The sequence below is a fragment of the Carettochelys insculpta genome, chromosome 21 (assembly GCF_033958435.1).
Source record: "Carettochelys insculpta isolate YL-2023 chromosome 21, ASM3395843v1, whole genome shotgun sequence".
Lineage (NCBI taxonomy): Eukaryota > Metazoa > Chordata > Testudines > Carettochelyidae > Carettochelys > Carettochelys insculpta.
The window spans coordinates 22,944,309-22,968,585 of NC_134157.1; the positions used below are offsets into that span (position 1 = coordinate 22,944,309).

At 38.4% G+C, this 24,277-nt stretch overlaps 1 protein-coding gene across 2 annotated transcripts in view; it reads left to right on the forward strand.

Annotated features, from left to right (window-relative positions):
* NEK6 (NIMA related kinase 6) overlaps window positions 1-24,277 on the forward strand; it is a 141,906-nt gene that overhangs the window by 109,002 nt on the left and 8,627 nt on the right. For both annotated transcript variants that reach the window (XM_075015495.1, XM_075015496.1), the window contains exons 8-9: window positions 2,568-2,675; window positions 16,746-16,840. In XM_075015495.1, coding sequence (XP_074871596.1) covers window positions 2,568-2,675; window positions 16,746-16,840 — 203 coding nt within the window. The remainder of the gene's footprint in view (window positions 1-2,567; window positions 2,676-16,745; window positions 16,841-24,277) is intronic.

Consider the following 24,277-nt stretch of genomic DNA (forward strand, 5'->3'; position numbering starts at 1 on the left):
TGCAAGATGGATTTCTCCTTGTGTCTTCTGCCTCGTTGTTAGACGATTCAGTCAGAAGTGAGTATAGTATTATGAAGATGAGCTGCTTTCTATTCCAGACACTGATATTAACTAGAAGTGTCAAAACTGCCATTACAGATGTGTCAGAAATAAAATGCTGAAACTGGTGACTTTAGGGAACTCTAAGAAATTAGTCTTCATTATATTTTTTGAGACCAAAGAGTCTTGGGCAATTTTTCTGTCTCATAAGCTGGTTTGGGAATATAAATATAAATATTTCAAATTTTTTTACCACATTTGCAGTGTTCATTAATTATTTTTCTAGCTCTTGTCTTAGAACTTTTCATGACTTTGGGCTCTATCCAAAAATTACATTTCTCCTTGTAGTACAAATGAAATGTTTTGTGAAGGACTTGAACCCAGGAAGTACAAATGCACCACAAAGGAGCAAATACTAGTCTCTACTGCTCATCAATTCCATTTCCCTTACAAGTGGCAAATGTTTCACTCCATTAGAGAACTAAAATTCCATTCTTACATAGTCACCTCTCGCAGACTTCCAGGTATTCCTGATGTAGATTGTAAAATTATAGTAGTCTGTCATGTACACAGTTTACTATAATTCAGAGGAAAGAGGATTCACTAGTGTATGCAATGATGTTGGGGAAACTGAATTTGTTACTTGATCCTATAAGGAAAAATATTTGGTATAATGCCCCCTGTGGTGTCCTGTTGGGCAGAGTGAGAGCTTAGCTGTGAGAGAGATGCATACTCTGTTGGGTAGGCTAGTTATATTATATTCCAAGTTTTTAGTTGCTTTTCTGAAGAGGGCCACTTCCTCTTTCTCTGTTAACATTTGGTGCTCTCCCCCAGCTATTCATTTTTATTGTAAGAATGAGGGAAGGTTTTAGTGAAGTGAAGGCAATTCAGAGCTTTCCTGTGTTGGTTTTAGGTTATTAGACTTGTGTCAAACTAGATTGGGAAAAGGAGATGAGGGTAAGCTATCTGAGATGTCCTTAAAAAAGGAAAACCCAGAGCCCCCCACTGTGTTCTTGGTTAGAAGCTGAGGTTCTAGTTTAGAATGAACTTTGCTCCAGATGTTGGACTTAAATAATCATGTGTCAGACATTTCCAATTATAAATGCATTGAGCTAACACAATGTTGATTTATGCTTTCTTCAGTTTCCTGAAAATAGTTGCCTCTTACAAAACTCTGCAGGGAGAGTGTCATCTTCACATCCTACGATGTTAGGATGTTGAAGGGAATGTAATCCACATGGCAGATGGGTTCTCCATCCAAATCATGATATATGTTTGATTGTATGAGAGCCTCACTGGGAACCAATGTGCCTAATGTCTACACCAAGCCCTGTTTGCGTCAGAAGAAAAGAGTCCCATGGATTTTTGTTGGCTCTGGATCAGTCTCCAGTCCAGATCCATACATAGTGATGTAATGAACATTCCATATGTTAGACTGTGAAGATCAGTTCATGACCAGAAATTTTTAAATCAAGGTTAGATGTTTTTCTAAAATTATGCTCCTCTTTACTGCAGCTATTGGACTTCTAGCAGCAATTATATGTATTGAAATCCCCTGGCCTGCATCATGCAGGAGGGCAGACTAACTGGTCACAATGGTTTCTTCTGTCCTTAAAAATCCTATTAAACAGCATTTAAAATCATTTTTTAAAATCAGGTAAAATTATTAAAGTAAAGTCCTAAAGTGAATCTTTGCTTGGAATGTTCCAAGCATGTTGTATTCACAAGCTAGTTACAGCTTGAAACACACAAAAAATGTCAATCCCTTTTACGAACACATTTGTTGCTTACCGGGGATATTTAGTGAACAAGTGGATTAGAAAAGGGAATGAGTGGTAGAATGAACTATGTACAAAACCCATCCTTATTAGGTGACTTCTCTCATATCCTGAAAATGTACTGAAAGTAATATGGTTCCCCCTTCATTAGGAGGGGCTTATCTCTATTAAGCAACCACTATTGTTGGGCCATTTATGACAGAACTAAAAACTTAAAATAGAATCCAAGTCCCCCCATAACTAACTTAAGCATAAGACCATCCTTCCAACAGAACAAATGAGTTGCTAACATACAGTTTGCGCCTATGCATCTAAAGCCTGATACCAGAAATACATAAATTACCGTCTCTTTCACACAAATGTGAATCAGTTTTGAACATGTGGATCAGCCTTTGATATAAGGGAAAGTCAACTATAATAAGTAGTTCTCTGTGTAAATGTGATATTTCCAAAGGGAAGCTGGACTTAAATATTTCTTTGATTTCCATGAGTGAGAGAGGTTACTGCTTTTGTTATGGTGTTTTCTTCTAACTTTTCCCTTGCTAATATATCTGCCGCACTGAGAAGTATACTCAGTTTTTTAATGTAACTTGAAGTCTTAGAAGATTCAGCCTATTAAAGCTATATAGAAACATGGTTCTGACTGAGTCTCTCTTTTGTGCAGAGGAGGCTCCAGGCTATGATTTCATTGCACTATTAGTACCAGATAACCTTTTGTGGCTTTGACCTTCTCCTTGTCCCCTATTGCAGACATAAAACCCGCCAATGTGTTTATAACGGCTACAGGAGTGGTGAAGCTGGGAGATCTTGGATTAGGCCGCTTTTTTAGTTCTAAAACCACTGCAGCACATTCCTTAGGTAAGATGGCATTTCTAGCGATTAAGCACACCTTTATGCAATGTAGAATTAACTGTGAAGTTCAAAGAAAGTGATACCCGTCCTCTTAATGCAACAAAGGGGACTGGGTCACTGGTTACCTTTGATGTGTTTTCTGTGATATAAGTATGAATTCCTGTTGACAGATATTGAATTTCTTTATACAAACTTTAAATATATTTATTAAAATGCTCCATAATGTTTTTTCTGCAACTTTGTTCACCATGGTAAGTATAACGGCTTCTGATAGGTGATTAGGTTGTCATAGACATCTTTATCTAAATAGCACATTTAAGGGTGTGATGCACTGTATTTAGAGGATTAATAAACAATAAGATCCAAGGTACTTTCTCCCTTGCCTAGATTCCTTTTGTGTACTGATGTCAGCTGTTTCACCAACAATTTCTTTTGGTACTCTTGAGCAGCTCAGTCCCTGCAAGATGACACTACGGTTACTCTTCGACAATAGGGAAGTTTTATAAAAGCACGTTTTCAGAGAAGCCTTGACAATCCACCAGTTCTCAAACAACCAGCATAGCATCTCAAAACAACATAAAGCTTTTAGTCCCAAGCTGTGGTTGAGGTGAAGGTGTGCATTTTCTAAAAGTGTCTTATGAACCAGCTCAATAATTTCATAATAGGCTGGTTAAAATAATGCAATAAGGCTTTGAAGTTTTCTGCTGTGTAATTGCATGTCTTTCAAAATCATCCCCTGCCATAGAGTGGTGATTTGTTTCATTATAGTCCTAGTGGCATCTGCAGAAGTACCTTTGACCTTTTTGTCCTTAGGAGAGAGAACACAATAAGCCTTCATGCCCAGCAATGAGGATTTGGGGCGTGGTTCCTAATTAGATACATTTACTGGACAGATTTGTAACAGCACTGTTGACACTCTAGTGCTCAGACAGTGGTAAAGGAGAGCAAAGTGGAAGACCTCAGTGTATGTCAATGGCATTTTTTTAATCTCTTAGGACATAAATATGCATTATGTCTCCAGGGTTACCTTCATTAGACTAAACTTTAGTTAATGAACAAAGTTTACTTCTTAGGGAAATTATCTGGAGGCTCCTGACCTTCCCCCACATGGTTTGGTGCTGCAGTTGGGGATATAACTGTATTTATACATTATACTGCCATAAGATTTCTCAATTTAGGATACAGTTGCAATAGTGTCAGTATCCCTACTGTTTGTTGTTTCCGTCAGTACTTACAATGTGCTAGGTACTTACTATGTGTAAGACAACCCTGTTCCTGGCCCAATCTTGTTCCTGTTTCCCTAGTTTGAGTGAGCGATTCAAATGTTTTCAAACAATTTCTGTGTTTGAATAACACACCTTTCTAGGTTATGCAAGATGATAAACAGCTTGAATATTTTTCTCTTAATATAAAGGGACTGTATATAAAATCTGATTTTGCATGTAAACTTTGCTACTGTGCATTTATAAAGCCTAGCTGAATATGTTTTTCATCATACTGATACAAGATTTTAGTTTTTGAGAGCAAGAAGTGTCTACTATTGGATTATTGCGTACCTTTTTAACCCTGTTACCTCTTTTTAAGTAAAAAATGTGATCACCTAAGAGAGTTTGCTTCTTTTCCTAGTGAGCTGTATGTATATACTGTATTAATGAGTTCAAAAGTACTCAAGTCTTACCTTACTAAAGGGCAAATGAGTCTATTTAAATTCTTTCCCTTTAGTTACCAAAGTCAGTTTTGGCCCGCACAAGGTGTTTATTTCATTCTGTATTTGTGCCATTTCTCACATACAACTGGAGAGTCTAGCTTAAATTGCCACTACCTCCTGCACTGAATCAACATTTATTTGGTAATCATGTCACATACACCAGCAAGGTTTTTAAGCTTCCAGAAAAACAGAAAAGACGCACATCTTTTGCTATTAAAACATGTAATAGCAAGCAAGGCACTTCTAAAATGTATGTATTCAAAAATATTAGGACAGTTTTATGTTACTGTCAGATTTCGGTCTATAAAAAGAGGGGGAAAATCCCGATCAAAGCAAGTTAAAATCACGTAATCAGGAATGGGCAAAAATATGATCTTGTCCAGTAATTTGATTTTATCTAGTTTGACTGCTGTGCTTATTATATTAATAAGAATAAATTGGGGGTTGGAAACTGACTGAACATATAAACCAGGCTTCTGACCTTTATCGGATCTCCTCTCTCTTAATTGAGAAAGTGTATGTAGTAAGAGTTAGAGCTCTTCTCTGTGCATCCTCCCTCCCTCCCTCCAAGGAAATAGCATCCCGAAAGCAAAATTCAAGCCACTTAGAAAAGGTAAAGAAATCCAGCTTTCCAAGGCAGGAAAGAGCTGTTTATGGTCATCCTTGTTTCCAAATAAAAAACACGTCCTTACATTCAAAAGACACTCTGGAAAAAATAATATTTGGACAAATAGCTGTTTTTACATAATTGGCTAGATTTGTGGTTTTGTAGCAGCAAGACAGTTTGATTTAGAAAGGGTTGTTTGTGTGTGTGTGGGAATTTAAATTGTAGCAAGTGTGAATGAAATTTTGTATAGATAGATAGATAGGTATAGGTAGGATAGATATAGACAGATAGTTTATACATGCCTAGTCTGTGGTATATGATACTTCCTGTAGCCATGTTGCCCTAGCAACCACCCTGAATCATAATTTCTAAGGCTGCTGACCCATGAATTGAACACAGGGCTTATGCAAATATATTCATCTAATTTTTTTTTCTTTCTTTGTATTTCCTAACATCAGACTGGCATAAAAGGGCATTAGGCAATACCACAACCCGTCTGACAGGTGTACTATCTGGCTGTGGCAGTGCAGCCGCCTCAGTGTCAGAAATGGAAGCCATAATTAGAGCAAGGAACAGAATGAATGTCAAATGAATTACCAGGCAGCAGATCATATTTGTCAGGAAGGATTGCATACATAAAAATTAAGTGACAGTACACGCCGGGGTAATGAAAGAAAAATGAAAGATTTGCCCATACACAGCTCACAAGACAGAAGCGAGTGCCTTGCTTGGAGCAACAGCAGGCTGCACAACAAATTGTGTGGCTGGATTTCGAGGCTCCTATTTCACCACTGTAGTCTGCATTCATAAAACAAGACAAAGTGAGGCCCACTTAAACACCTTATAGACAGAACATGCAAAAAACAAAACAAAACTTGGGATGCATGCTGGTCTCACTTGGTTCTTCCTGCAGTAAAACCAGCAACCTATATGAATACCGAAGGGAATCAATGGGAAACCCCACAAATAAAATGGTGAAATTGACTCTTCCTGGATGGGTGGAGGAATAACCTGGGGAAACCTTTAGGATACCACATGTTTTCCTGCTGCTTGTTTCCTTTGCTCTAGAGGTCTGTGATTTCACAGGCAGCACTCTTCCATTGCTCAGTGCTTTGCCTGAAGTCTTGCACATTTTGAAGCTAATGCATGCATATGAATTACTCACTAAAGTATATTTTATTAGCTGCCATTTCCATTTAGCGGTGCTGCCCTTCTATCCTGCCCCCAGTTAAAGAAGTTGTTCCCTCCCTGGATAGATCGCAGATTTTAGCAGTAATGTGTATCATTAAAACTTCCATTTATTAAAATTCCACCCCCACCAAAACAAAAACAAAACTAGAAACAGTCTCTGGTGAGTGGGATTGTTTAAAAATGAACTTCTTTGAAGACAGTATTGTTTAATCTTTGTCATGGGGAAACAAAAAATGCACATTCCAGTTACTTGTCTATTGCAGAGCATACATAATTACATTTAAAATCTTCCTTTTTGCTTTGGTGCTTCTCCTTTTCCTCTTATATGGACACCGCTTGACTTTCCATGTCACAGCTAGGCATAAAAAGTAACAGAGAGTAAGCCGTGCTAGTCTATACACTATCAAAACAAAAAACAGTCAAGTAGCACTTTAAAGACGAGCAAAATAGTTTATTAGGTGAGCTTTCGTGGGACAGACCCACTTCGTCTGGCTATGGTCTGAAGAAGTGGGTCTGTCCCACGAAAGCTCACCTAATAAACTATTTTGCTCGTCTTTAAAGTGCTACTTGACTGCTTTTTGTTCTGCTAGGCATAAAAAGTTATTCAGTTTAACATAATGCTTCCTTTCCAGTAACAAAATTGAAATAAGATGGAAAAAGTGGATTTGTGGTGTTTCCCACCCACAGTGCACAGCAGAGATACAGTGGCTTTCTTCCAGCAAGTTACAGGAGTGGGCAGAGTTACAGTTTTCCCTGTACTGTCTTCTCCATATGTTGCTCTTTAAACTTGTTTTAAACCCCCATTGTAAAGACCATGTTATACATGTTATCATTCATTTTGTGTACTTTTCCATGAGATCAGCAGAAGGAGGAATAGATCAGCTGGGCATGATATTCCATTGTATTTTATTTAAAGCTGTTAAATGGGTCCCCTAGCGTAAGTTAGGAAACTTTTCAGAGAAAATTGTAAACAGCAGAACATGATCAAGTATTGACTAAAAATTGAACATGGGTAGTGACTTAGGTTTGGTTTCTCCTTAAATGCACTAAAACATTACCTGGTACAACAGTTAAATAGCTAATAGATATTTTCCATCAATGGTAAAATTAACAGCTTTTTATTAAATTGATTGCCATATTTTTATTAATGAAAATCCTGTGTGTTGTGTTATAAACCAAAATTGCTCATTTGCATAAAATTTGGGGAAAAATATTTTGATATTTGTTTTGCCAACTAGACTAAATTTTCCTTGTTTCAGAGCAGCTTTTCCACCATACATGTCAGACCCTGTGAAAATGGAACACAAAATAGCCGTTGATCAGACTGTGCATGGGTTGCTGAAGACACATTCCGTCTGTGTTTTCGGTGCTGGTAGAGAACAGCCAGCAAGTTCCCCTTTTGTCTTGGGATGATCTAGTGTAAAAATACACTGTTCCCCATTGTTCTGCTTGCCAAACCAGTGTGCCATTCCAAGCAGATGAATGTTTAGAACTGCAGTGACTAAAAAGGCCTCATTGAGAAACAAAGAATGAAGGAAACCTGCATGTAATATTGTAATTGCCCATCTTTTCTGCGTTATGAGAATGTTTTATCTTTTGGTACATGCTGTAGATATAGCATTTGCAGGATAAAATGCAAACTTCTAATCAAAGAATTGTTGGTTAACTTATTTTTGTGGTGAAGAGTACATACAGATAAAAGATATGGTTTTTTTTTTTAATTATTTGCACTAGGTGAATTGTTCCTAATGGAATACTGTCTGGGTGCGTCTACACTAGCTGGCTACTTCGAAGTAGCTGGCACAATGTTGAAATAGTACGTGTCATGTCTACGTGTGCCGTGGGCTATTTCGCTGTTGAAATCAACGTTAGGCAGTGAGATGTCGAAATCGCTATTCCTATCTGAAGATGGGAATAGCGCCCTACTTCGACGTTCAACGTCGAAGTAGGGCATTTGTAGACGATCTGCGTCCCGCTATGTTGAAATAGCGGGGTCCTCCAATAGCTGAGGGGTTGAGACACACTCTGTATAGCCCCTGTGGGGCTCTATGGTCGCCACGTGCTGCAGCCCTTAGCCCAGGGCTTCTGGCTGCTGCTGCAGCTGGCGGTCCATGCTGCGTGCACGGGGTGCAGCCAGTTGTTGGCTCTGTGGATCTCGTGCTGAGCAGGGTGTGTGTGTCTGGGAGGGGCCCTTTAAGGGACTGGCTTGGGGCTTTGCTGGCCCCTTATTTTGACGGGGAGCACTTGTGTGTGTGGACACTCCACATTTCCTTCTGGGGTGGCTCCTTTCAATGTTCTCCGTCGCTACTTCGACGTTGAACGTTGATGGCACCAGCCCTGGAGGATGTGTAGACGATACCCATTGAAGTAGTCTATTTTGATGTTCCTACATTGAAACAGGCTACTTCAACGTAGTGTGCTAGTGTAGACGTAGCCTCTGTGTCACAACACTTTCTCATCTGCTTGTTGTATTAATCTTTCATAATTCCTTTTCTTGTTTGCGTGTAATCTTCTTGCTGTATGAGTAAGTGGATTTCAATCTAATCTTTCTTTAAGTTATTGGAGTGGAATTTGTACTTCAGCATGATACCCAGGGGAATTCAGAGTAGACTTGGTTCATTATTTTGACCATTCCTTCACCATTATCTTGGTTGTAAGAATCTGCATAGACTCTGCTATGGAGACAGCATGCTCATCTCCTGTCAGGAACTCTGCAAATCCTGCACTATTACTTCAGCTAATGAATGTATAAAATAAAACCAACATAAAGTACAATGCCATCTCAATTTGACTTGAGTGAGTCTCTCAAATTGTTGTTGGATTTTTCTTTTCTTGTAACTAGATACTCTGCAGCTTCTCCTATCTCATTTGAACACTTTCATTATTGCAAACAAGACTTATCCTGGATGATTGAAAATAGAGGAAGATTGCTGAGTGATCTTAATTTCTTAAGGTTTTAATACATTAAAAAAGACTAGAATAGGTGAACTGTCTTAAAAATCTTAAATATACCTTGCAGTAGTAAGAGTTCAATGCCTTTCAATGGGAAGATTAAGATTATTTCTAGTAAATATGCACCAAAGTGTGGAAACTTAATTTTAACATTTAGACCTTCATGAAGCAATGTGATGATTAGACTCCTCAGAACTGCTATTAATTCTCGTAAGAAAAAATTTACAGACTTAGTTAAAGAAATGATGAGTCACTTGAGAGTTGTGCTTGCTGATTTTCTCTTTGAATTAGGGCCTTTGATTGTATTTGTACTAAACAGATATTATGCTTGAACCATATTAAAAAGTGGTTTTCTGATTCCGTAGTTCAATATGTGTCCTGCAAATCTGTGGCAAGCTAACAATCCTCAACCTTTTCAATTATTCATTTGAAAAATTTCTTAACTAAGTTAGACCTATGTGGTGTCTGAGTTTTCTGAGGCATAGTCTTCGCCATTTCAAATGTAATGAGCATGTTTCAAAAACCACATGTATTTCAAAACATTGCAAAGTTTGTTTTGACAGAAGTGGGAACATCTCTGGAATGAAGGAATGCTTTCATCAGCTTTACCCCTTGGAGACCCATGTTGTGCTCTGATATTTCTTGGTTTGAAACTGGGAATACTCTGTAAAGGCACAATAAAGGTCAGAATTTGTTAGGTTTGTCTTTTATATTCAGAACTCTATTCCCTGCTGGAAGAAAGCGAAGTGATAGATTCAGAAACACAGTTCAGTTCAGTATTAAAGATTAGACAGCACCTTCCAGTTAATGTGAGACAGTAACTGCTTTCCTTGTCAAATTACCTTATAGTTCATATCACAGCGAGTTATGACTCTGGGATTTGATTGACCAGTTTCAAGCAGATACTTTAATTTTCTATATTTTTTTAAAATGACACAAGCCCTCTAAAATATTTTCAAATCCTCTGCATCTTTTTCAGTCTGACAATCCACCTAAAGGCAACAGGAGGGCTGTCTGAGGGAACCTAACCCCAGGAAAGAGTCGAATACTTTAGTTTTGAACCATAGAAGAATAGAAGGAGAACCCTAAGTTTAAATTAAATGTTGCCCTTGTTTCAGATTTTGAAGAGCCAGGAAACTCTGATACCTAACTAGATTGTATTTGAAAAGAAAAGAATTTTGCTGTAACCCAGTGCATGAAACGTTAAAACAAACAAAAAAACACTGTGTTAAAACCAAGAAGCCAGAAGTGGTGATTTTATTGATGCCACAGAAAGGGCCATTGTCTGTCTAAAAACTCTTTATAGGGATGGGAGCATTGTTATCCCCAGGTTACACAAGGGGAAACCAAAGCATTAAAGCAGCATAGGCATTTGTCCTGAAACGATTCAGTGGCAGATTTGGGAAAAGAAGCTAAATCTTTCTACTCCCAGTTAGGTTCCATAATCTCTCACTCCATTTGCCTTAGAGGATATTTCAGAAGGAAAGAATTTGAATCTTAAATTTAGTGTAACATGGTTACTTTTGCATATGTTTTTGAGATGTGAGAGAGAAATACCCTTCTTCGCTTGGATGTCACAAATAACCCAGTGATGTTCTGGTATCCTTGGGAGGCTTAGCTGTAGCAAATACCATACCTCTGATAGAAGGAATAAGTGTTGGTTTGATATCACTAAAGTATGGCTATGTTCAAGAGAATTGTTTAGACTTTTAGAGGTAAAATGGCTAAATGCCAGTGTTAGTTACAATACTCTCCACTATTCTGTGACTTTTATAACTTAAGAGGCATTACTCTATCAGCTGGTGATTAATATTGAATCTGAACAATATTTGGTATTTTCAGCAGGGCAAATGCCAAAGAAAGTTTCTGATTAATAGTCTCCGATTAGACTGTTCTTGTCAAATTGACTAATGTAATGCATTGGTGAGCCCTGGCTGATTAAATTGGAAGTCTTGTGCAGTTTTCTAGAAGATGCTCATTACAGGAGATTCCCACATAATGTTGGACAGGCCATAAAGAGAATTAGGCTTGTCAGTCTTTTATCATGACACTTATTTAAAAATTAGTTTATCATTTTTGAAATGATTGTTTGTATATTTGCTGACAGTACTACAGTAATGATAGGTAAATGTGCAAGGTAGACTTTACAGAATCAGCTCAGGCGTGGGCTGCCCCACAAACCTATTTAAAATAATAGAACAGTCTAATGCACAAAAATCAAATAAGGAATATGACGCATTCATCCGTATGATAAACACTGTCATTCTGCCTTGATCGAAGGTTGCTTTCAGGCATTATTCAAAAGGACAGTTTTAAATTGAACAAAGCTTACCAAACAGACCCATGCTAACATGGAAGGCAAGGCCATAACTTTCAAGTCCACACACAGTTATTTACTGTGAGCTTGTCATGCAGTGACCCAGAAGAACCAATTTCAAGAACACTTAAGGCTGGAGGCCACCAGTGGCACCAGAGTATTCTGACACACTGAGACTTCTGGGAATAGGAGTATAAGTGTTCTCCATATTTATTCCTGTCACATGCATGTTCTGGAATTTACTCAGTTAATTATAGACAGTAATGGGTGGAACACTCTCTGTTTCCTTCCAGTACTTGTAACTTTCTTGGCAGATCTGAAAAGAGAAGAAGATAGAGGCAGGAAGTGTCTTACACATCAGTGTTTAGATGAGAATTGTGAAAACTCTTCACAGTGGTCTTCAGAGAGTGAATAACTTTGAGTTTCTGCTGTAGTTGCATGTTTTTAAATGGGAAAAATGTATAAATTATTTTCAACCAATGCAATTTTTACAGAAAACAGCGAAGTGTACAGAAATTATGTAAAGAGCTTAACTGGCGCACACTATGCATTTTACATGCAAATAGGAGGAGATCCATAGGAGGTCTGAGCTCTGTCTGCTTTCACAGTATTCTTTTGTCTCCCGTAATGTCACTCCATGCAGTTCATTAAAAGATTTAGTAACTAATGAGAGGACTCCAGTCTATCCCATGTGCAGCAGCCTTTTACAGGAAGCTAAATCAGGCCAAAGCTGGGTCAAGGTCTCTGTTGGAATATTCCTGTACTGGATATTAGGTACTGAGTTAGTAAATGATGCTGTAATGGGGAGAGACTTGCAGACAGGCATGTATATGTAATAATTTCTGAAAGTCACTTTTCCTCTCACAGAATATGTACTTATGATGAATTTGTGCAAGTTAAATTTTCAGCCAGAGATACATACCTCTAATTCATGTCATGTCTTATTTGAATTAACTATAAATACAAGCTAAAATTATGATATACGGGTAACCAGTTATTGGCCACTGCCAGAGGCGCAGGATGCTGAGCTGGATGACCAAATACGTGATCCAGTCAAGTACAGCAGTCCTCCTTCCTATGTTGCACAGTATATATTCTGACTATCAGAACCATAATGAATTAATTCAGTAACCTCATACATTTCACATTTGTGCTGTAAATTTTATTTCATTTTACTATTTTTATGTCACTCACACAGATCTGGTGGCTCCTGCTTTAACAATATTCTTCCCTTGTGAACAGACCAGTATTAAAATAGCTAGGGTTTGGCACTGGTGTACTTTCAGATTTGCCACATGTTGTGGGGAAGACTTAGGTTCAAGTCTAACCCCCGTGAATCTTAGAAGCAGCTGGGAGTAGGGTTGGGTGCATGCTGCATTATTCTCAAATGCTTTCTAGGAGGTGACCATCTCAGGGATGATCGAAACCTTAGGGATGTAGGAGTCCAAGTTGCAGTCATAGTCCCGAGAGGAGGGTGGGAATCCATGTGTATGGCAGAGGGGAAGGTAAGATGTGGAGGTATGGGATGGAAATGTAGTGACTGTAGATATCTGTATGCATACCTAGCTATGTTGTCAGCAAAATAAAACAGCAGAAATGTAGCCCTTTGAAGACTAACAAAATGATTTATTTGGGGATGAGCTTTCATGGGACAAACCCACTTCATCAGATCAATCTCATTTCCAATACAGACTGACATTTATAAATACAGAGGTCCAAAAAAAAATCCAAATTTGACACTTTAACTCATGGTATGAACAGTGACACCAATTACCTCATGCATTACAAGGGCTGCTTCCCTTCTTTTGATGCTCGTAATTATCTCAGGCAGGACACTTAACATCTCCCACCCCTCTGATCCCTCCTTCAGTCCTATGTACTTGATTTTTGTCAGTTTTTATTGCAATTTTTTTTGGACCTTTGTACTGAATAAATGTCAGTCTGTATTGGAAATGAGATTGATCTGATGAGGTGGGTCTGGCCCAAGAAAGCTCATCACCGAATAAATCATTTTGTTAGTCATTAAAGTGCTACATTTCTGCTGCTTTGTTGGAGTACAGACTAATACAGCTACCTCTCTGTTACATTGTTGTCAGCAGGGATTCACTCTGGAGCCTGTAGCATCAAGGTATCAGACATCTCCCATTTGTGCTTTAGCAGTTCACCGTAGATGACCATGCCGGGCAGCTTAGTGAAGGACTGATACACATTTGGATTGCCCCGTGTTTCTTTGCACAGGATTCAGGGTGAATAATGGGTTCTCTTTTTGCCCATGTGACAGGAGATCACCCATTCATGTGATAGGACCTTCAAGTCTTACAAAATCAGATTGTTTGCAAACTTATTATTTGTATGTTGGATTAAGTCTGTCTTTATAGGCCGAAATTGAAGGCTGTAAAATTAATCAGGTATGAATTTGGCCTCAAAGAAGGCTTTTACAAATTCAGAACATAAGTAGATATGAATACCTAATTAGAAAGATGTTATTTCTTGGGAACCAGGAGAGTTACAACAGTAGGAGATATGAGCTAGAGTTTATAGGCTTGTCAAATGCATTGGCTAGTTCAATAACTGAAAATATAGGAGAGATTGTAATTGGTGGGAATAACTACTTACCACATGTCCCAGCTTCTTAAAGTAATGCCTCAAGATTGAGGAGAAATCTCAATCCTCGGGTCCACCATCACTGACACCCTGTCGTTGGACACTGAGCTAAATAGGAGGATCGGAAAAGCGGCCACAACTCTGTCCAGACTCAGCAAGAGAGTGTGGAATAACAACAAGCTGTACACTCACACCAAAATGCAAGTCTACAGAGCCTGCATCCTCAGCACCCTCCTTTATGGCAGTGAGACTTGGACCCTGTATGCCCGCCAGGAGAAGAGGCTGAACATCTTCCACTTACGCTGCCTCAGGCGCATCCTTGGAATATCATGGAAGGACAGAGTGACCAACACCGCCGTCCTCGAGCAAGCTGGAATCCCAACTATGCACACCCTCCTCAGGCAGCATCGACTCCGCTAAAATCTGTACAAAGAGAATCCAGGATTGTTTTTTCAGCCTTGCATGTCTGATGAGTCAGTGCAAACTGAGGAAATCAGCTATAGGAATAGTTGAAATCACTTGTTGTTCCACAAGTTTCAATCATCGGTGAAATATGTAGTGTGTTACTACTCATTTTAAAAAATTATTAGTCATTTTGACTTTATGAATTATACCCATGAGACAGAAGCTTTAAGATACACTAATGCATTTATGTATCAAGAGTCCTAGATTATTCAGATATCAGATGTAACTCAGTCGACCACTACCCTTACTCTACAGCTAATTTGCTTGCAACCATTTCATTGGTTGTATGAGGGAGACTATTGAAAGCATGTATTAGTCAGCCTACATGTGACAGCATAGACTTTGAGCTATTAATACTTGTTGTAATTGGCTTCTTCCCCCTTGATTTCCAGCCTTTATGCTCACTTATATACATTGTTTTTATGAAATTTTGCATGATCTAGGATGTTTTCTAGCACCTGAAAGACCTATTGATTTAGATTTGCTCAAAAGCCTACAGTTTATTTGCAGATAGAATTTTGAATGAAGAAAATGTGGACTTAACAAGCAGCAGTTTAACATTTGTCACTTTACAGTCACTAGTAGAAAGTTAGAAATGCTAAAATCAGAAAAAGGACAATTAATAAAGGGTATAACAGAGAAAGAAAAAAGACAGTAAATGAACCCTGGATATTTTAATCTAAATTTAGTATCCAAGGATTATTGGATGTAATCGAGACTATCAGGTTATCTTGTATTTTCAGTCCCACTAAGTGATTTATGATAATTAGTTTTGCTGGTACAAGAGATTTATTGTTAATATTTTTAAACTCCTGTCCAAAGATGCCATGGCAAATTTACCTTTAGAAAATGCAGACTTTAGAAACGGAGTTGAAAGCTCATATTAGGTCATATGATTGAAACCTACTAAGGGGTTTTAATTCTGGAATTTCATAGCTTATCCTGTCTGTTTCAGAAAAAAAAATTAATGCCTTGTTTATTATTACTCTTTCTGTAGTGCAGTAGATAGTCTCTTGAGATCTCAAAGAGCTCGTTAGAGGAAGGGTACTATATTTGGAGCTGATCTGTCATTCAGTTAGTTCAGTGTGTGAGGTGAACATATTCAATTGATACACTGTCACTGAACTCCTGTTTTAGTAGTGAATGTTCATGACATCTGACTTGTGGCTTCTTGTGTCATTGAACGAACCCAGTGCAGAGTGATCATTTACCAGTAGTAGGCATCCTTCAGTCTGCATAGACTATGGATCGCGCCCTTTAAAGTTTCAATTGAGGACTTCATTTACAGCTTCTATTGTGACTATGAAGACCCACACGAGAGTGACAGTCCTTGCTGCATCTCTTGCAGATGTAGTGGGTGTCTGGCAAGTCCTTATTGTGCTTTCTGTGCGCTCGCTTCTCCTCTGCTAGCTGTCTGATCTTCATCTCGCCCTTCTGAAGGCCCTTGTGTAACCCCTGCCTCCATCTGCTGTGGTCGTCTGCTAGTTCTTCCCAGTTGTCCAGCTCGATGTCTACCTCTCTGAGGTCTCTCTTGCAGACATCTTTGTAGCACAACTGGGGACGTCCGGGAGGTCTTTTGCCAGAGGTTAGCTCACCATACAGGATGTCTTTTGGAATCCTTCCATCACTCATCCTGTGGACGTGGCCAAGCCAGTGGAGTCGACGCTGCCTGAGGAGGGTGTGCATAGTTGGGATTCCAGCTTGCTCGAGGACGGCGGTGTTGGTCACTCTGTCCTTGCATGATATTCCAAGGATGCGCATGAGGCAGCGCAAGTGGAAGATGTTCAGCCTCTTTTCCTGGCGGTCATACAGGGTCCAAGTCTCACTGCCATAAAGGAGGGTGCTGAGGATGCAGGCTCTGTAGACTTGCATTTTGGTGTACGATCATTTACCATTGTTCTGTATAAGCAACACATTCCAAAAGTGCCCAGAAAGGTGGAAAAGCCTGTTTTCCCTCAAAGTTCAGAAACATAAATGATCACAGTCATGCCTGTCTGTTCATTGTCTGATTTTTTTTAACCTTGTTGTGGTTCTAAAAAAGAATTGTTTTTCCATAGTCTTTTGAAACCATAGCTTATCTCCAAATTGTACGGACCATCTCCAGTATGTAGTTTGCCAGCTTTGCTAGAGCCATTGCTCTTCTCAGAGATAAACATCTGTACTTCATATAGGTCAAACTTCTGTTGCTTTTTAGAAAGATAATTCCTGTTTTTTTTGCTTACTCTGTTACAGTGGGAACGCCATACTATATGTCCCCAGAAAGAATACATGAAAATGGCTATAACTTTAAATCTGATATCTGGTCTTTGGGCTGTTTATTGTATGAGGTAAGCATCTCTAACTTTTTCATCTTTGCATAAACAAGCACATAACAAAAGAAAACAGGAATGAATTTGGAGAGAACAGTTAACTCAAACCTGTTTACATCTGATTCCAGTGGAACCCTATAAAATGTTAGCAATCTTGAATTCACTTTGGTTACTTTAAAAAAAGAAGATATTAAACAGATTTTATTCAAAGATGATTTTGTGAATCACAGCAAATGTTGGAGATACGAACAGCAGCAAGCCAATTGTCTCATTCTTTTTACTCCTGTAAGATGGGCAGTTATTAGAAGCATGTATTTAGGACTTTTTCATACATGCTAGGTTTGTTATAAGACAGAACATGACATTTTAATATAATATAGTGTAAAGAGCAGTGAGTTCTGAAGAGTTGAAATACTTCAACTTTCTAGAGTTCTTGATTAAATACTCTGATTTTCTGAATGAATTTACTTTTCCCATTGAGAGGATTTAGTTAGGTTTTTAAAAAGTGTGTTTTAAAGCCATACAGCACCATGCAAGAATAGTTTTTAAAGCAGAAATCCCACGTGAACAACATGCAGTTTTACTTATTTGTACTAGAGCTACACTACAGTGGGAGGTCAACCCACGCAGGATCAGTCTTCCGGGGTTTCGTTTCATGCATGTGAAATGATGCTCCCAGGGGTTGACATTGACCCTTGTACTGCTCACAAGAGGTGAGGAATAAGGAAGGTTGAAGGCAGAAGCGTTCCCGTCAACTGTCTGCTAGTGGGCAGACAGGGACATCAACCATGGATATATTGATTTTAGCTATTCAATTTGTGTAGCTAAAATTGCAAATCGGTAGTCAACGTCTATGTCTGCTGTAGACATAGTCTTAGTGTTTACTATATACTAGCTATAAAGTGTGAGAAGAAAGTTACTTTTAACATTGCAGTACTATAATTTTGTAACAACACTATGTCATTAGGTTTTTTAAGTGTTCATAAAAATAAAGATTCATAAAGATTTTACATCTATAACAATTATATATTAAACAAATAAGATTAGAAATATTTGAAACAGGTTTGGGCTTATTTGAAGCCAACATTATAATGAGTATGGTAAGACTTTTTTCTTTCAAACAATTTCAGTAAAGAGCCCGCCATAATTTTAACATTTAATTGAGTGTAATCTGGAGCCACCTCAGAGCTTTGGATGCTTAAATGTTTTGGATGTGTTTTCCTGGTTGGTTAATGAGTTTTTAAAATGAAACAGTGCTTGCTATTGCAATGGTTCACAATCACCAAAAATCTTGAAATACAAATACCTGGCATAAACTGATAAGGTACAGCATCAGCTTTAGCTAGGTTTCTGCATAAACTGGACAATGAAACAAACCCTTTACAACTATTTCTTCTTAAAGATAATGCTATTTTTAAAGCAAACTGGGCAATTCTCTTCCCAACAAGAGTTAAAAGTGTTTGTTACTATTTACTGCTCAAATGAATATACTCCTCTACTGTAGCTAAATGCTTGTTTAACAAGGTAATGTACTCTTGTTAGTATGTTGCCAAGCCTGAGTCATACAGTTCAATAGGTGCTGATTTATTTGTTGGCAGAGTGTGAAAGTGGTATGTGGTGTGCCTCTAGAGAGAAATATCAGTGCTGGGAAGCCAATGAAATAAATCGATAAAATCCTGTTAGAGGGATTAAGCATCCTTCGGGAGTAGCGTAGCACTGCTTGAGTCTAACAGCACTGTGCTTCTCACTTGTGAGAACACTAGCACTGTCAGCTTACATGCAATTATGGCTTTGGTATTTAGTCCTAAAAATATTGTTGGCCAAATTTATCTACATATCATTTTTAGATGCCTGTCATGTTGATATGTAAACACTGACCCGTGACCATCAGTGATGTTCTTTTCCCTACAGTAAAGAAAAAGCAGAGGCTCCTTAGATAGCTAATGCATATTTACCTGCTGTCCTGGGCAGCAGGCGTGCCACTGAGTTTAGTTGATGGCAAAACAACCAGACTGGATTTAGTACAAATACAATGAGTGGTTGCAGTGAACGTAAAAGCCAAGGACAGATCTTGGTGGTCTCAAAGAAAAGAGCGGCTGAACCTGCTGAGAAGCAGATTTGTTTGAACGGAGACGGTACAGTGCTAAATCACACCAATGACTTGTGTATGAAATTCCACTGGGGATTACAGGGGCGGGCTAAGGATACACAAACCTCTGGTTTTGTATACCCTGGTCAATGGGGAATTGCCAGACCTTTGCCAAATAAAGTAAACAAGAGACATAAACATTCTGGCTGGGTGGTTGTTGATGACACAGAGCCAGGAAGCAGATAATGTAGAAGGGAATTTCCTAGGCGGCTGGTCTCTCACAAATTGTCCCTGACACTTTGTGGTCCCTTTCTGTGCCTTCTCATGCAGGGTCTGCTGCAGGACAACCATGTAAGGGAAGCATGTGGGGCTGAGGGAGGCTGGTTAGAGAGGTAGATGCTGCTGCGAGAAAGGAGGAAGCAAATCAGATGGAGTCATTTGTCCTCTGAAATCCTAGTGATGGTGCCTTTCGACTGGGGTTATTTTCTCACACACATGCATGCATGCAAGTAATTTTCCAGATCTGAAGAAGTGGGTCTTTCCCATGAAAACTCATAAGCTAATAAATATTGTTAGTCCTGTAGCACCTTACAGACTGTTCCTTTGTTTTGGGGTTTTACGGTGCAGACTTAAGGTCCAAAAGGAGATCTTCCCTCTGAATCTGAGACAGCCATACAAGAAAAGCAAAACTAATATTCGTAGAGAGGGAAAAGTGTTCTGCAGTCATTCAGTCAGTCAGTCAACTGGAGCTTTAAAACAGCACAAGCTCATTAAAAGAAAATGGAAAGTGCTGCAGGTTGACTAACTGTATCATTTCAGTATGGAAAACGGGCACACGTTAGCATTTGTTTAAGAAATGTTAAGATGTTCCAAAAGCTGTCCTGACCATGCTGTGCACTCTGGCCATGGCAGCCAGGTGGGGAAGAGGCTTTCAGCCTAATAAAAAAAGCTGTACTTACACCAGGGCATGATAGCCTTGTACAGTAACGGGGAAAGCAGCAACCTGATACAGGGTTCTTGTTATACCCAGTTGTGGAAAGGTACTCCAGCTGAGTCAAGTGTTCCTGGGCCCATGTTTCAAATTCATGTGACCCCTAGGAAAGGAAGATAAAGGACTTGGAATTAAAAGTCCTAAAGAAACAGCAGCAACAACAAATTCTGACTAGAATCAGGGCACACATTTTTAACAGAGGGTAACTAACTTTTGGAACAATTTAGCATAAGTTAGGGTGGATTTCAGTAGAATTTATGAAATCAAGATTAGATGTTTTCCTATAAGATGTGCCTTAGTTCAAACCAAAATTAATTTAGGGATATCGTATGGCCTATGTTGTGTGGAAGATTGGACTAGATGAACATAGTGGTCCCTTCTGGACTTACAACCAATGAATTTATAAACCAGTTTTAACAAGCTTGCTCCTTTACATGCATGGAACCTTGACATGAAACTATAAAGTGTAGCACTATCTAAAAGGTGTTTATAGTGTTTCTATCACACAAAATATATCTCAGAGACTATTCTTTATCGGGTTATTGGGAAGGAAACTTGGGCTGATAAGAATTTAATCATTGATTACATTAAATATATCTGGATTGTTCCGATTGGCCTGAAACAGCGATTTCCAGTAAAGCCTTTGCTCAGTTGAAGCTTCGATGCCTTTTCTTTGCACCATCAGCCCTACTGGTGGCAGAAGGAATATTCACAATAACCCAGGTTCAATGCTGCTGCCTCATCACTGCTCAGTCTTCGGCGTGTTCTTGATCAGGCTGCTTTATGGGTGTTCTGAGTTGTGCCGTAGAGAAGATCTCAGATTTTGTTCAGATAGAAGTATTTAAGCCTTATGTTAAGTAACAGTTTTGCTGCATAGCAGAGTCTCTCACCTGCTCGATTTTTATCTGAGCACCCTAGTATGCTGGTTTACTTGGTCAAATAAATATGCTCTCATGGTGGTAATACTATACTAATGCGTGTGCAAGGTGTGGCTTGGAAAATATTTTCATACTTGATGTCTACTATGAAACTTGCTTAGTTGTGACTATATTTTAACATTGCAAGAAATTATCATTTGTTTTAGTGGAAAAAAAGTGACCTGACATTTTAAACTTTTTTTTTTTTAAGATTATTTGTAAAATCAAACCTCTGTATCTCTTTGAAGGAGTTTTATTTTAATGATACCGGTTTCTTGTAATAAAAAATTCCATGGGCCTACAAAGTATGAAAATAAGAATGTTTGGCTAGTTATTAGTCACTTCTGATATCGCTTTCCAGACTTTATTGTGGGGATAAACTCAGGAAAGATGTAATGTACAAATTACTTTGAGACATGCACATCAATTGGAATTCACTTGAGTAATATTGAAGGAGGGTGGAGTTGTCATACAGTAACATCTTACTGTGACCTTTACAATTGCACATTGATTTTTATTAAATCTTACCAAAATACGGGGAGGTGTCTTTATTTCCCACTTCTCTTCGATATCTGTCATCAAGATAACTTCAAGGGAATAAAAATAAGTTCTCAAATTTCCAGAATGCAGCCGCAAGCTATGGCTTTATTCATTTTAACAAGATGATCAATTTAAACACTAACAGGATTTCATATTTTTTAAACCAGTCATGTAGTGTGGTGGTCTATTTTAAATGGCAATCTGGTTATTCTCCTGTAATTGTTGTAACCAGAATGTCAGAAGCAAACCCAGATGTGGCATCCCAAACTATTGTTAACAATACATGTGGAATGCCTGCAGCCACAACCCTCTAGCTGTCATTCTTAGCCATTGTAGACAGAATTTATGGAGCATCTTTTTCAGTTTTTCTGTTTGCCAGTCTGAAAAAAGAACAGGAGAATTGTCCTCATTTTTTGTTTGTTTGCTTTGTTTTACTTGGCTTATGACTGTTACTATCTATTAACAGGAATTTTAGTTGGAACTGAGAGCTCTTCCAGGAATTACTAACTCTTGATTGAAATCTAGGAAGTTTTATTTTGTGCACTTTTGGTTAACATTTTCTGACTCTGCTCAATATTTGGAATACATAGATCATCACCGGGTCTCAGATGACCATGGAACCTGTGCTCCCTGTATGTGTTTTAAATTACTAATACCAGTTTTCTTTTTGAAGATACTATTAGCCACTGGTGACATTCATTATACACTGTATAATCTTAAACTGTGAACCACAAAAAGATATAAAGTAGACACTGACTAAAGAGTCTTATTTATTTGCATCCTCTATGCTTCTTATGTTCTTCCAGTCTGTAGCTGCTGTCTGTTCTCTAGGTGTGTCTAGCTGACTGCTACAGGGGGACATGTTAGATTTCATTGGTACCCTGAAGTGCTGCTCTGCAAACGTTCCTAACTACATGTTATACAAAGCAGCTATTGCTGGAAAGCTATAGGAAAAGCAAAGATGGATTTTTGAAGGAGCCTGACAGAATCAGGCACCCAACTCTATTGAATTTCAGAGTAATTTTGAGTGCCCTGAAAATCCCAGCTGAGTTGCCATTTGGAAGCTTGCTTGGACATCTGAAATATATTTAAACTTCCTGAAATATATTTAAACTTGAAAATGCATCACTGTTTCTCTAACTTGACAATTGAACTCATTTTCCTAATATCTGGCAAATTAGTGAATGATGTACTAATAAAAATTGTGGGTACAGATCCAAAAAATGTACTTCAGTCCTTTTAACAGATATACTTTAATTTGAATGATTTATCCTGCTCTGCTAACACATTGGACATAGTTTGTATATTAGTGAACTCTTAGTAAAATGCACGGCAGAATCCTGCTGTTTTAAAAAAACAACTGGAAATGAGTCCACCAGTTTTGTTGCAAGCATGATCTGTTTGTGTATTGGTGAAGTTTGACTGAGCTAAAAACTAATAACTTTCTAATAACTTCACAGAGCAAGTCTGAATGCGATGTCTTCCAAATCTGACTTAATTCATAGCCTGCACTTCTGTCCTCAAATCACTACTAATCTGCCAATGTAGATATCTAAACTATAGAATTCCAGAGCAGAGAGTCTTGAGTTGTTGTTTTTTTTAAATATGGCTAGGTGCTTGCTGTTCATGTCAGCAACAAGATTATATTTGTTGGATAGCTTTCATGGTGCATGATAACGAGCAAAAGACTAACAAGTTATCAAATAACCCCCTTATTAAACCCATACCGAGAATCCTCAACTTCAGCCAGTGTTTGTATGAAAAACTTGCCAGTTTAATGCAGCTTGTAGCAAAGTAGTTTTAGAAAATCTAAACAGAATAGATAATATCAGCAGTTATCCAATAGCACTTCATTAGGTGGATGTATTACTTTGTGTGGTGTGGTGGTATTACTCTGTTGTGTGGTGTGACATGTGACAGTTAGTGACAGGGACAAGAAGCACTTGAACAATCTTAGGAACTAATAAGCAGATGGGGCACAGTGTGGGCTGCATGCTGAGATGACATGTCTCTTGCTTACTGAGCCTCTCTGCAACTCATGGCTTTGCCTTTGAAGACAGTTTTTACTAGTGCTATTTTTTCCCTAATATATGTAAATGGCAAATTTCATTTGTTACTGTTTCTGTAGACAGTTGTAATGGTGAACAGTCCTGGGTTTGCACCTGGATGTTTCCAGAATATAAGCTGGGTCATAGGTTTGTAGGTTTTGAATTGTGGTTGGAGAGAGAGAATAAAAAGGAACTTGACTTGCAATGTTTTCTTTAAATAGGCATTATTTCTTCATGCCCTATAACACAAACCGCATAGCTTCATGGCTGCTGTTCTGGGGCTCAGCATTTAAAATTCACTAAGAGCTCTTAGTTAAGCACTTGCAGCATTAGTGATTTCCTCCCATAAAGATGCAGTTTCCTTTTGGAGACGTAGTTACACACACACATGCATATATATATGTGAGGATGTAATTAGGTCTCCAAAAGGAAACTCTCTCTAAATATCGTGTGTGCATCTTGACTCCTCAAAATACCTCCATCATGTCATCCTGGCTGCTTGAATCTTCTATTTAGCACCACAGGGGAAAAGTATATTTGAACAAACTGAGATATAGGGCTCATGAACCAAAGAAAGTAAAATATTAAAAAATAAAAAGTGGGGGGAGAGCAGGGGAAGAAGAAACTGCTTAGGAAAAGATGCAGTAGCTTGGTTACAAAAGCTTTCTAGAATCCTCTTCCCTAAACAGCACATGGCTTTTCTTCATTACAAAAAAATCAAGAGGAACGTTCATATTTATAAGACTTTGAATTTTAGGTAGCAGCTTGTTGTCTGAAAAACGTCAATGTACTCTTTACATCACTCCACTCCAATTTTAGCAGGCGCAGAAAACAAATCAGCTGTGTGTTCTGAACATGATTGCAACTGAA